This window comes from Colletes gigas, unplaced genomic scaffold (genome assembly GCF_013123115.1).
Source record: "Colletes gigas isolate AHSC1104 unplaced genomic scaffold, ASM1312311v1 Colletes_gigas_Sc00028, whole genome shotgun sequence".
Classification (NCBI taxonomy): Eukaryota; Metazoa; Arthropoda; class Insecta; order Hymenoptera; family Colletidae; genus Colletes; species Colletes gigas.
This window is the reverse complement of record NW_025106657.1, coordinates 386,867-400,675: the sequence shown is the minus strand read 5'-3', so window position 1 is coordinate 400,675 and position 13,809 is coordinate 386,867. Positions and strand designations below refer to the sequence as shown.

Below are 13,809 nucleotides of genomic sequence, written 5' to 3'. Positions count from 1 at the left end.
TAGAATGGACATATGTATATTTATAGAATTTTCATACAGGAAAATTTGGTTTCTCTGATCACTCGCCAACACGTTATAAACACAGGAGGAACCAAAAGTAAAGAAACAATTTTGAAAACAGACTTTTCGTCGCCTCGAACATTCCATATTTCTTAGATCCACCGAAGGATAACGAACGAATCTAATTAACCTGTTTTCAGCTAATTACGTGCCAGTCACACCGACCGAAGAATTCCGTGCCTGCCTGTCGAACCCCTGTCACGCAACATCGACGTGCATTGACCTGCCCAATGCAACGTTCGTTTGCATCTGTAGGCCGAATTACACGGGACTATTGTGCGACGAGAAGATCAACAGAAGGGATTACGAAGTGCCGTCGTTCGACGGCAAGAGCTACGTAAGGATGGACAGATTGAAAGCTTACCACAAGTTCAGCATCGAGGTCGAGTTCAAGACATACGCCGACAATGGGATTATACTTTACAACCAACAGAAGAGCGACGGAACCGGGGATTTCGTGTCGTTAGCCATCGTCGACGGGTCAGTACTTGTTACCTACCGAACTATCGACAAAGACACGAAATTACCAGTTGCCAAACGTACGATGACATGCTACGTTGAATTTAATTATCAAATCGTTCGTAGAATGAACAATTTTCGAAATAATTTTTTAAATAACGTAACGATGCTTCGATTCCCTTTCTAACATGTTCACTGCCCACGAGCCTCCTGTTGTCCGTTCAAATGTTCCTTTACAATTTTCTCCACAGATTCGTGCAGTTCCGATACAATTTGGGAAACGGTCCGGTGGTTCTGACCTCTACAGAGAGAGTTACTATGAAAACGTTCCATCGCGTAGCGGCAAAGAGGTACCACAAGGACGGTATTCTAATTTTCAACGACGGTGAGGACGTGCTTGGTCAAAGTCAAGGAATATTGAAGTCGCTGAACCTGAACCAGAACACGTACATCGGGAATATGCCAACGAATTACTCCAAGTACGTATCTGATTTAGGAAAATATTGTCCCTGTAACTCTCCATTGTATGAATTTTATTCTATATTTACGAATCAACCTTTTCGAATCTGTGCATGATATTTAACAATTAATAACTTTATATTGTATTATATATAATAAGATGTTTCAATTCGATGAGGCGAGCCAAAACATGCAAATTCCTCGTACAAAGGGAAATTGAAAAATACTTTACCATTGTAACTGAGGCAACAAAATACTTTCTTGTATATTTTCACGAGTCCAGTAGCTTCTAAATGCTACATAAATATTATTTTCAAAATGTACAAAGGGGGTCTTCAAACTCGATTTTCTCAAGAATTAAGCTCGAAGCAAATAAAAGTAATTCTGCACTTTTTTATAAAAACACCCTTATACAAGAAGAATGCTTTATGAAGTAGGATTTGAGTGCTAGTTTAAAAAAAACAGGACAAATTTTTCTCAAGATTCTCAACTGATAATCTTCGTTTCAGAGTATACAACAACATCGGCACCAATCATGGCTTCCTCGGTTGTATCCGTAAGATGAAGATCAACGGGAACTACGTCGACCTGCACGTGGGCCACGACAAAGACATCCTGGAAACCTATCGCGTTAAAGAGTGCGGTGAAAACGCGTGCGCCAATCTACCCTGTCAAAATGGCGCCACGTGCCAACCGATTTTCGAGGAGGACCTCTGCAACGGTCGCGAATGCAGACGGATACAGAAACGGGGAAAGGGCAGAAAACAGACCGGCGTGAACATCGTGCGTTGCAAAGGGACGCATTGCACCTCTATAAATCAACGAAGGCCGAAGAAGAGCGCGAAGAAACGTTGCACGACGGCCAAGTGCGATTACGATTACGAAGTCGATTACGAGAACAACTACGAGCACGGGAATTACGCCGTGGAAAAGTACGATCCACCCGACTACAGATGCATCTGTCCGCCACAGTTCACTGGCAGGAACTGCCAGGAATCCTTGGATCCCTGTATCGGCGAACCTTGCCAGCACGGAGCTACCTGCGATATCCTTCCGCAAGGCGGTTACGTTTGCAAATGTCCGCCGGGTAGGACTGGCGAGCACTGCGAGATTCGTGAGTTAAATTATTTACGACGATATTAATGTAGTGATATTAGTAGGGTAGACCAAAGTTCGGAAGTAACAAGTTAAATATTTTCAAATATTTGCTGCTACTTCGATCTCACCGAAACTCTATGCTGCTTCTACCATTCGAATCAAAAGAACCTGGCAATGTTGTTACAGACCTTTCTATTATTTAGTGCATGACGATCTTTCTATTAGAATTTGAAACGATATTATAAAAATTTCATACAATTTTTTGAAACCAAAGTCTCTAAGAAAACCATTATCTACTGTCATTATAAATGAAGCTTCTTTGACTTTTCATTTGAAGGTTGTAGAATACTACTTAGTACATTAATATTTTCGAACATTTTACCTACTGAAAAGTATTGATCGATTGTGGCAATCAAATTCAAATCAATTTTTTTTTTATTACGATGAAAAATCACTCTGTTTCTATTCAATTTTCCTGAATGTTCCAGAATAATTCTAGTAATTTGTCTAATTGACTTCAGTATATAGAGTGTCACACACATACACTTCTGACATAAAAACTAAATCAAGCAACAAGTAATCAGTTTCTGTTCAGCTATAAATTTTTATTCCAAAAAAGTCACGGATGACCTTCATTTTTTAAATAGTATTGTACAACAAAACCTCTTAACACAAATTAATCCAAGAAACTTGCCAGTATTGTATCTCGAACGAAAATATTACTGAACAGTGAATGTAACTCCCAAAATATACACGTGGATTAACTTTAACTTTTCCAATTGTCTACAGTGGATGCTGAATTGACAGAGCTGCTGATACCCGAAATGTCAAGCGACGGTTTCCTAGAACTTCCGTGTCTAGAAGGGGTGGCGAAAGCGTTCTACATTGTACTATGGTTTCTTACACGAGCAAACGATGGTTTGCTGCTTTACAATGGACAGCTGAACAATGGACGCGGCGACTTCATCAGTCTAAACCTAGTCCACGGCAAGCTGGAGTTTCGATTCAATCTTGGAAGCGGTATCGCCAATATCACCTCTCCGGATCCTGTCACGCTCGACACGTGGCATTGCGTTAGAATCAGCAGACTCGGTAGGGAAGGTATCCTCCAATTGGATGACGGAACGGTCGCCAGGGGATTATCCGGACCACGTTTGACGGAACTGAACCTCGAAATGCCACTTTACGTCGGTGGTGTTAAGTACGTTTGAAAATTAATTAAAAATTTCCACCGAATGCCTTGAAATCTACACCTGAATGAGCTTTTCTAACAGACGATAGAAAATTAATCCATTACTAGTCTGATCAAATAAAATTGAGTTGATATAAACGTGTCGAACCTTGCATTGGGCACTCTTTAGTATTCTTGTATAATTTACTTACTGATATATTGCTGTAATATTGACAATAAAGTTCTCTACATCGAAGAAAGTTGAACAATGTTCAATCTGAGTCTGATAGTTTAACGAAAAATGTTTCAAACAGAAGGTCATCAATATCAAGCAATTTTCTACTCTTATTTCTTAATCACTATTTTTTTCTATTGTTAGACTACATGCAACATACCAATTCAATAAATTGTATCGCGTATCATTTAAAACACGTTGACATACCGCGTTCAGACAGAAAAGCAAGTAAAGAAATTTGTTTCCTCGACAACGATTATTATTTCATGCCATACTTATATGTATAGATTGTCCCACGAAACTAGGCCAAATGATAATAGATAAAATGGACTGTACTACGGATATAAATTACATTATTTTAATGTCAGATGGTTGAAATGAAACATAATATTATGTTTCTGAATTGATTTTTCTTTCTTATGTAATTTAAAGATATGACACATATTTCCAATTTTGTATACAAAAAGCATACTACTGACGATCTTCTTTCAAATACTTCGTTCGAAACAATTTTTATTAGATCATCGAATTCACATTAAACATGTTATAATATTTTGCTTCGAACACGATAAGCAAAGTAAATACTTATGCTTAGAATTTTGTACTTTTTTACAGACATTGGCGAGAAGTTCATCGTTTAGCTGGAGCCCGGACCGGATTGGATGGCGCAATACAAAGATTGATGGTGAACGGGAAAACGTATCAGAATTTAGCAGTGAACGTCACCCAGCATAACACGGACATTTACGATGGTCTACCGTGTCCCAGTAACAAAAATCCTTGCCACAATGGCGGAGTGTGTTTGCCTCTTCTCAATAGCTATCTGTGCAAGTGTGCGAACGGTTACAACGGCCTGCATTGCGAATTTTGTAAGTTCGTTCGATTCTAATATCGTTTTGCACGAGTTTATCAAAATTAAAAAACGTCAAAGATAAATATTCATTCCTAGTATCCAAGTGAAAATTCAGTCGAAACAATTTGTTTACTTAATTTCGACGTGTCTGTCATGGTTACAAAGAGAATACAAAATCGATTGGTATATACAAAAATATACCTTTTCATTAACTGAGATAATTTTGTTTTTTGTTATTAAATAAAAACAAGCATCGAGTCCTTGTGCCTCAACAATTTTAAAATTCTTTATCATTTTTATATGTTTAATAAGTATAAATATGTATTTCTTTTTATTACGAATGTCGTCTCTGAAGAAGACTTGCAACCATGGCGGAAATAAGAAGATTGAATAAATTAATGGTTTTCTCTGATATTGTACTTATAAAATAAGGACGGAATATTTATTTATTCTTGATCTCTTAATTTTGTAAGTTCATCTTCGACTTTTGCCAAGTTAGATAGCAGTATTAAAAAAATTGTATTATAAATTAACTCTTTCTTTCTTAAGTTATTAAGATGCCTCAAGAAAATTTATTGTTTCTTATCCACTTAAAATGCATTTATAAATGGAATTTATTAAACGACCGATGGTAATATATTTTACTATATCGTGAACTATCTAAATGTATGCTACCCACCGTTTATAAAAAAAAAAAAACTAAAAGGATCATTCGCAGATTTTGAAATCTAGACGACAGTACTATTTTATTAAATAATATTGAAAATGTAGGAATGTGGTTGTGTTAGAAATTAAAATATTGATGAATTTAACACAAAATTATTATGATTTATTTCTGTACTTTTTAGTCATGGGTTACGACGTGTCCACGAAGATATTCGAGAGACCGGTGCGCTTCGATGGCGAGAACTTCTTACAGTTCAGGCATCGCAACGGAAGAAGGTAAACCGCTCAAACAATTCGAAACAATTCCGTCATATATTCTTAGATCACTGCAGCACACCTCTTGAGGTATTCCTCAATTAGGGGCACCAAGTTAGGCTGTCCAATAAAATTAGTAACGGTAGACTGACTAGATCCTTACGAACAAAGTATCACTAACCTTCTGATTATGTAACACCAACTAGTACTAACTCGACTAACACTACCCTCGGCGAGTACTTTGAGGAGTCCTACTCCGACTACGACTTGGAGGAGGACGACGACTACGATTACAACAGTTACGATTACACGGAGTAAGTTTCTAGGAAGAATGGCTGTGGTGTACTCGTTTGAGGGAGCTATCGTATTCCTTGTGTCCATGTATTATCACGTGTATGATCCCCATTATTTTCAAGTAGAAACTATTAATGATAAACCCTTCAAACCTGGTCATCGAAACTTCGAAGTATAATATAAACAGAAATCAAACGATTCGTTTTTGTACTTCGATTGTTTACACCATGTATTTTTTCTTAGTACAATTTCTACACTAGAACAAATACATAGTTGAAACATGCTCAGAGAAACAAGCATTACCTTGTTCTTACATTTCTTGAAACACAATGTTCCCCGAAACTAACATCCCGGGACATTTTGGGGATTCCAAACAATTATTTTATTTCGTTCAGATTTTCAATTCAGAATAATAAAAGTGATTAACATATGTCAGATAGATACAAAAGCTTGACTAGTGATGGAGGAAACAGGTTTGAAGGGGTAATAAATATACTTTAATTTTTTGGGTGTCATGCTTGCCTGTATGTGTAATGTCCTTGACCTATGGCACTGTAGATCGATGTTAAAAGATTCGTGTAACGAACAGCGATTATAGAGAATGATATTTTAGGCGCAGAGGTCAACAATCGAACAAGTTTGAGCTGAGGCTGAGGACGACGGACTCGGAGGGTCTCATTGCTTGGATCGGAAGAGGAAAAGTCGAACACCTTATGTTATCGTTACACGGTGGCCAAGTGGTGCTCACGCACAAAACCAGAAACGAAGAAATATCGTTAAGAAGCACGGTTTGTATTAACATTTTCTCTATTATTGCTCTCTTACCAGCGTCTCTCAACACTCATAATTTTCCGTTAAACTACGTAATCCATGTTACAACATCCTTGTTTAGAAGTTTTAACAAAGAGCATCTCTCGACCATCAATTTTCAGCAATTGATACTGCGCATAAAAATAAACATATGTCTTATTTGTCCCGAGTATTCGAGTTTCAACGAGATTTAGAAGGATGGAAATAGTTGAAATAATTCCACTTAACTATTTAAAAAGAGAAATGAATATCCGACGTGTGAAAATGGAATTCCAGTAACTTGGAAAAGTAAAGTTAATTGCCAGACCATAACCATCTTTTACGGGACTAAAACTTCTATCCCCGACAGTTGTTGACCACGTGATCTAAAAGTTTTATAAGGAGAATCGGTATTGAAATTGCTAAAATTCATAAATCCTATCCAAATTTCTTTTTTTTATCATCTCAACAGAAGAATTTATTTTTTTTTAGTCCCATAGTGAAAAGTTCTACTACCCAAGTGTTAAATTGCGACGGTTTGTCTGACTCTATCGATGTAACGTTTCAGGAACGAGTGGACGACGGCGCGTTCCATCATATCAAAGCATCGAGAAGACAAAGAGCATCGATGATACAGATCGACGACTTCCCCCCGGTGAAGGTATCGACGGAGACCACCCTGCTGACGACGAACGGCAAGCTGTTCGTCGGCGGCAAGCCGGGCCATCCTGGCGTCAAGGGCTGCATGAAGAACTTCGTGGTGGACAAACGACGACTTCAGCTGAGGAAGACAACTTCTTCCAGGCGGAAGATCGAGCTCTGTCACGACAACGACGTATGATAACGAACGCCGGAAACGACGATCGTCAACGTGACGTCGCCTCCGGCCACGCTCGTCGACTGGACGACGCCTTTGTCCACGACGAGTTAGCATCAGCCTAAATCTAAAAACCCAAACGCTGGAAGGAGAGAGGGATGGGGGTGGGGGTGAGGGGAAGTCCTTTGGAAGGTGTCCGTTTCCGAGCAAAGGAAACCGAAACGAAACGCGAGCCTTTGGTCTCGAACGGGTCGAGGGAACCGGAAACAAAATGGCGGATGGAAGTGAAGCCGAAGCCGATAAAGAGACACGTGATTCCTGCCAAAGCCGTACCGAAGGAAATATTGAAGGGAACGATTATCGTGCCGCTGGGGAACGAAACGCGGACCCAATGATGTAACCGGCTAACTCCTATATTTATTTTCGTTCGAATAGTATAGAGACAGAGAGCCTACGTTTGTCGTGATCGTTCTTCGAACAATCGGACGAGGTGTAGGGAAGACATAAGTAAGAGGAAGCATCGCGTTGAATGCTACGTTCTCATCGAAGGACAATAATATATTTTTAAGGTGACGAGATTAATATACATATGGATATATATATTATATATATATATGTATGTATCAATTTAACGCGTATACGTATAAAATGGGGGGAAGAGGGGTTACGTTGTAATATCGACGCGAGGTGTGACGGGAGAAACAACGGTCAGAGTTGGACGATGGGGGTGTGGATAAAGACGAAACGCGTTATGGGGAAACTTATTGATAATCGTTAGTCGTTACTCTGTAAGTTATTATATCGAAGCACCTATAAATGTTTTACGATGCCAAGACTGACTAAAAAAAAAAAAGAAAACAAAGGAGAAAAATGGATGTGCGAAACAACGTGCGGAGAACCGCGGGGCAGACATAATAGCGAGAAGAGAAAACAAACAAAACGATAAATCGGTGTTATGTTTGAGTGTTTCGGTAGAGAGATTTAACGATCGTGGATTATCAGAATAGAGGAATGTATTTTAAAGGACTTGTTGATTTATGCCAGTAGAGAAAAAAAAAGAACACGGAATAAAATACATTTATACACGGATACACGAACACGCATAAACAACTATACGTACACGATACACGCGCGTAAAAAATATATGCGGAACAGATACACGTACAATGTTGTTTCTAGGCAAGCAAGGCTTTTTACAAATGCGCAAAGGAATAGATATATTATATAAATATATAAATATATAAATATAGAATATTATACATACCACTATGCAGATTACATTCCATATAATGGACACCGCGGTTAAATTCTACGTAGGGTATACGGCGAATGTATCGGTCAACGATGTCCTGTTGCATTTCAATCAGTAACAAAAGGCAAATCGAGGACGCCCCAGACCTCGAAGGCACTTCACTTCCGTTCGACAATCCGCGCGCACTTAACACGAATACATTACCCAGCGGATATCTTGCAAATCTCTTCTTGATACAGGGTTCACGGAATGCCGCGTTCGATTCAAATGTAAATGGACTAGAATTGACGAGAACGAAGGTGCGTTAAGGCGGAGAACGGCGTCGAATCGTTTCTCTGTCACGATTATTGTAACTCCAATACACTTAAGTTCGAACGAAGGATCAGTCGTATATCCGTAGTGTTGTGAAAACTGTTAAACGTACAATCTGTCATTATTTACATAAAATAATGATTATAATTACACTTCAAAAATCAGGATTACAATTATCCGTTTAAAGGAAGATTTTCCCCTTTCTAATTCATGTTTGCGAACGAACGATAAATTTCCTGACGTCACAAATTAATGTATGTAATTTTTATATATGAATGGAAATTAATAAATACAAGCGTTTATCGTTTGGCCCTCTTCGGATACAGAAATAATTTACAATAAAAAAATAGGTATGAATTCTTATCGAATGTTTGCAGAATTTATTTTGTATTGATTATTGATACTATACCAATTAACCTCGATAAGATGTGTGCCTGTATTGAATCTATGAAATTAATAATTCAAGTAAAATTTAAGAATGCAAATAAAAACCAAAAATTAAATTCTTCATTGGTGTCAATATAGAAGAACCTCGATTATTGCACGAGACTTATTTGTTGCATTGTTTTGACAAACAAAAGGGATATTCGTTAGGACTGCTATTCCTTGAATTTACCTCGATTGTTATACAAATTTTCAGCCTCGATTTTCTGCATTAATCGAAGTTCTACTATATTAGTACAACCGGGTATTTAATACCCTACAAATCCTGTAACAGGAGAATTGTATCTTCGGTGTTTATTTATATTATATTTTTAGATTCTATTTGGATTACTAATTTCATAAGGTAAATATAAGGATTTCTATCGAACATAATTGCAACCAATATTTTATATTTAACAAGTTATTTACCATTAATTGTCAACACAAAGTAAGTCCTAGATACGTACACACTCAATAAGAATTTTTGTTTATTTTTTTTATTGTAGATTATTTGTGTACATGAAGAGAACTCAACTTAGGGCTGAAAACGTTAAATGCTTGTACAACCTAATTTACAAGTATCTATAAAAATATTTCATATTAACAAGCTTGGAAACAAATAATGTATATAATCTTTTTATTGAACGACGTTTTGGTTCTCTTACATGAGACTCTCATCAGGTAATAACATGTAAACGTTCACTAAAATAGGGTAGAAAAATATAATAAGAATATAGTTAAATACAAATGATACAGAAACAGATCATAATCGAAGTTTAAGTGAAGAAGGAAAAAATTGGTAAAAACTTACTTCGACCAAAAATGTGTGTATGTAAAGTACCACGATAGTTATTATAAAATATTTTAAATTATACTTGAATATGTTTATGCGAAGCTAAAAAACCTAAATATAATTAAGCATACAATACTTATTTATTGTATGTTAAAGTTACATTTTAAATAAACTCGCGTAACACATTAATGAATTTTATAATTTTAGTGTTTAATATTGGAGCTGTTTAATTAAGATGAAATCAAGCTTCACAAAATATTCTGAATCAACTGTTGTTTATTAACCGAAATGTCTTGAGAATTCAATGTGTATTGAATCATTTAATCAAGGACTACATTTTCTTCGCAGTCTTGACAGTTTCCACAAGCACGATTAAAATTGACTTACGGATAAAAGGGTTCACATGTTTAACGTCCACTATATGAATTAAAATATTTCTGTCCCGGAAAACCATTGAATACGCATAAGATATCGTGTATAAGGTTGTTCTGAAGGTTTGAAATTGCAAAATGTGAGGATAATGCTGCCTAATGTTTGTAGTCAAATGAAACTGGTCGCTCAAAGCTAATAATGAGGCGCTGTTCCTATTATAGAGTTCGAATACTACCACTACTGTCTCTATGATCTCTTCTAATTTATAAACACGAGTTCTCTGCTCTTTAAACAGAGCAATAAGCTTTGCATGATGCGAAACCAGACTTGAATAAACTCGAAATTAATTTCTGGTATTATCATATTATCAATTTAAAACTATCTGTTATCTCATTTAGTACAATAAAACGAAGTAAGACATTACTTTGAACCATTTTATTTAAGTTTTATATAAACTAAAGTTACTGCTTCGAAAATATTTGTACAATAAACATCGTAAAATGTAAAATATTAATTTTTACTTTGTAGTTTAAATAATTGTCACACAGGTCCAAGCAAAAATAAAAGTCAGCGAGAGAAATGACCTTGAGCGACCAATTTTTCCAACTGCAGAAACGAAAGCAACACTTTTATTATTATGAAAATCGCCATTTTAAGCGTCTTAGATATTATAAACGTGGACGTTGAACGTGCTGAACGACCTGTAATTTGTGAAAATAGACGACAGAACAAAGGCTCTATATTCGTGATACTTTTGATGCTATTGTTCGTGAGAAACGATTCGATTTCTCATAAACGACAGAACATAATAATTATTATATGATAGCGTACCGCTTGTGTGTAATCGAATGATCAACGACAAGGAGTGTCTGAATGAAAGCTGACGCGTGCGTGAAAATGGAAAACTGTTCCACGACGTACACACACATACACATATTACACATATATACTTGTAAATAACTACACGCGCTGATCTACGAATTAATTGTCGTTTACTGTATACTGCGCGCGCACGTTCATGCGTTGGACCTAATGAATACGCCAGGACGACCTAATTAATCGTAAATGTTCATCGAATCCCGCGTCTCGACGACTTTCTTCTTCTTCTATTTTTCTTTTATTTTCTCCGTTACTCGTCGGGAAACGAAGATATCTATGTCAACGTGTTCTTCCCCTGCTCATCAGTCCCGTCGAACGAAACGTCTATCCGAAAAGCCTAAGTTAACTATTGACTTAATTGCCCGATCCACTATCGAGGATCTCGATTAAACATCGTCGAACCTTTCCAGCGACGCTCAGCAAGCAAATTTTTTGATTTTGTAAAAGTAAACGAATCGAACGGACGTGTTTGGGTGACCATAAGTACTCGACGAAAAATGAAATAAATTCTAAGATTGTTTTCAGCGCACTTTTACGTACGTATTTAGCGTCTAAACGCGTACACAATACATATCCTTGATACGAATAATTTTTTATACGAAAAATCAACGCAATTTGTCGTTAATTGGTACGAACGTGCCCGACCATTTCTGTCTGGAAATGTTCGACATCGAGGACGTTTACGTGATTCCGCGAGTTCGTCGAAGGAACGACCATCGATCGACCAAACTTTCGCGTCACTGTTGTTTAAAAACTAAAAATAAAGGAATCGCGCGAACGTCTTCGATCTTGACCCCGTTGCCACGATGAACCGTTGGATATTTTTAAATGAACTTTCTATTCGGTTCGTTCATTTTGGAGACACGCTTATACGAACGTTTTGATAAGTCGTTTTGTATTATAATCGCGACGTTTCGAACAAATCATATCTTCGTCATATCTATCGATTTGTTGCGATCGGTGCCCCCGAGGAAGTTGAAAGAAGCGTTTGTCCTCGGGCAACTGGAGTCTCGACTATTAATATTGTAAATTGTTCCTCGTCGGTAACGCGCGAGAATTCGAATAATTGCGAGCAATATCGTTACATATCCTCCCTCTTAAAAATGTGATTTTTTATATTCTTCGAAGAAATCTCGCCGTTCAACATATCGAAATGAGTTTGGTGGCCAGTAACGCGTCTCCGAGACCGAGGAGAAACCAATTACGTTGTAACAGAAGTTCTGAACGCGTTCGGAACAAAACAGTCGTATGCTTCGACTGATCGACGTTGCTTTCACGAAACTGCTGTGTTTTACGAAACAATATATATCACGATTTGAGCAATATTAAACGTTATATTTCCACGGTGAACTAAATAAATCCGTAAATTTACCACGGATGTAGATTATTCGATCTCGACTGAAAAATGTTACCACGTGATCCTTCCCGCAACGTCGTCTTTTTTTTTTGGAAAACGATGGCTAAAAATTCGTCTGCGACAACTCTGAAATCCAGCTTTCGCTCTTCGAGAAAATGTTGAAAAGTAACGAGCCAGAAAAGAGGGATGAAAAGTGTCCCGAAACGCGTGTTGTTAACTTTGCGTCACTGTATACGCCTTTCGATTGTCGATCGCAGTCTCGACGACCAGTCCGCCATATTCCTTCCGCGGAAGGAAGCGTGTTATCGTTAAAATGATATGTACCATGTATATCGAACGGAACGATAAAAAATAAATCAATAAAAATCTAACCCTTGCTCGCTTGAAATCGTGGAAGGGACAGTTGCGCTGCCTTGTCGAATGTGAAAAGCGTTCGCGTGGTTCAAACTGCTGTCGAGGCGGAATCAATTGGCCGCTCGTAACCCTAAAGGGTTTATCCCCACCACAATGCTAAGCTATTCCCCCCACCGCCCTGTTTCTCGTCTCCGCGCTTTGCATTCATTCAAATCCGCCGTTGCGCTCGAGGAACAGAAAGATTCGTATTCGGGGAAGTGGCCAGTTGACTATGCTCCGACTACAGTCGTTTAAAAAATGCGTCGAGAAGGAGGCAGTGGCCCTAGGGAAAATTGAAATCCGCTCCTGAGTACTACTGCCAATCTAGATAAACACGGTAGAATCGATGTTTCTCTCTCTGAAGCTCGGTGATCCGAACTTCTCGCTGCCGGAATGTTTTTTGAACGGGAAAAACCAAACGTTCCGTATGGTCGACAAGAGGAAACGAATCGCTGATACTTCCGTTACGACGACACCGTTCAGTGTCATTTATTTCGTGCGAAGGACACCCACGCAGCAGAGCGATCGTCTTAATTAGTTTTTTTACTTTGATACCGTCTTTACTGCGACCACTCGCCGTTCACTGACCTAAAGTATTTGTGAGCTACACTGTATAACAAAAGTACGCATTGTAAAGTGACTGTATATACAAATATAAATTATGCGATTATCTTGAGCGCCCTGTGTTTCTTTTCCTTACAGTCGACCAAAGAACATCCCTACTATACTGTTTAAATATTTCATTGCTCTGCCTCACTTTTTTGTATAAATTTGCAAAACATAGAAGTAAATTGTCGTAGCATAAAAGTAATGGGTTGATCAATAAGTCAGATTTCTGCAGTAGATAGTGTCTTTTGTTTCTTCGGTACAAA

At 37.7% G+C, this 13,809-nt stretch overlaps 1 protein-coding gene across 1 annotated transcript in view; it reads left to right on the top strand.

Annotated features, from left to right (window-relative positions):
- Positions 1-7,180, top strand: part of LOC122401789 (agrin-like) — a 154,236-nt gene extending 147,056 nt beyond the window's left edge. Inside the window, exons 17-25 of the mRNA XM_043404144.1 lie at positions 201-540; positions 771-998; positions 1,488-2,092; positions 2,866-3,277; positions 4,098-4,351; positions 5,184-5,277; positions 5,463-5,570; positions 6,164-6,338; positions 6,908-7,180. Coding sequence (XP_043260079.1) covers positions 201-540; positions 771-998; positions 1,488-2,092; positions 2,866-3,277; positions 4,098-4,351; positions 5,184-5,277; positions 5,463-5,570; positions 6,164-6,338; positions 6,908-7,180 — 2,489 coding nt within the window. The remainder of the gene's footprint in view (positions 1-200; positions 541-770; positions 999-1,487; positions 2,093-2,865; positions 3,278-4,097; positions 4,352-5,183; positions 5,278-5,462; positions 5,571-6,163; positions 6,339-6,907) is intronic.
- Positions 7,181-13,809: the final 6,629 nt, after the last annotated feature.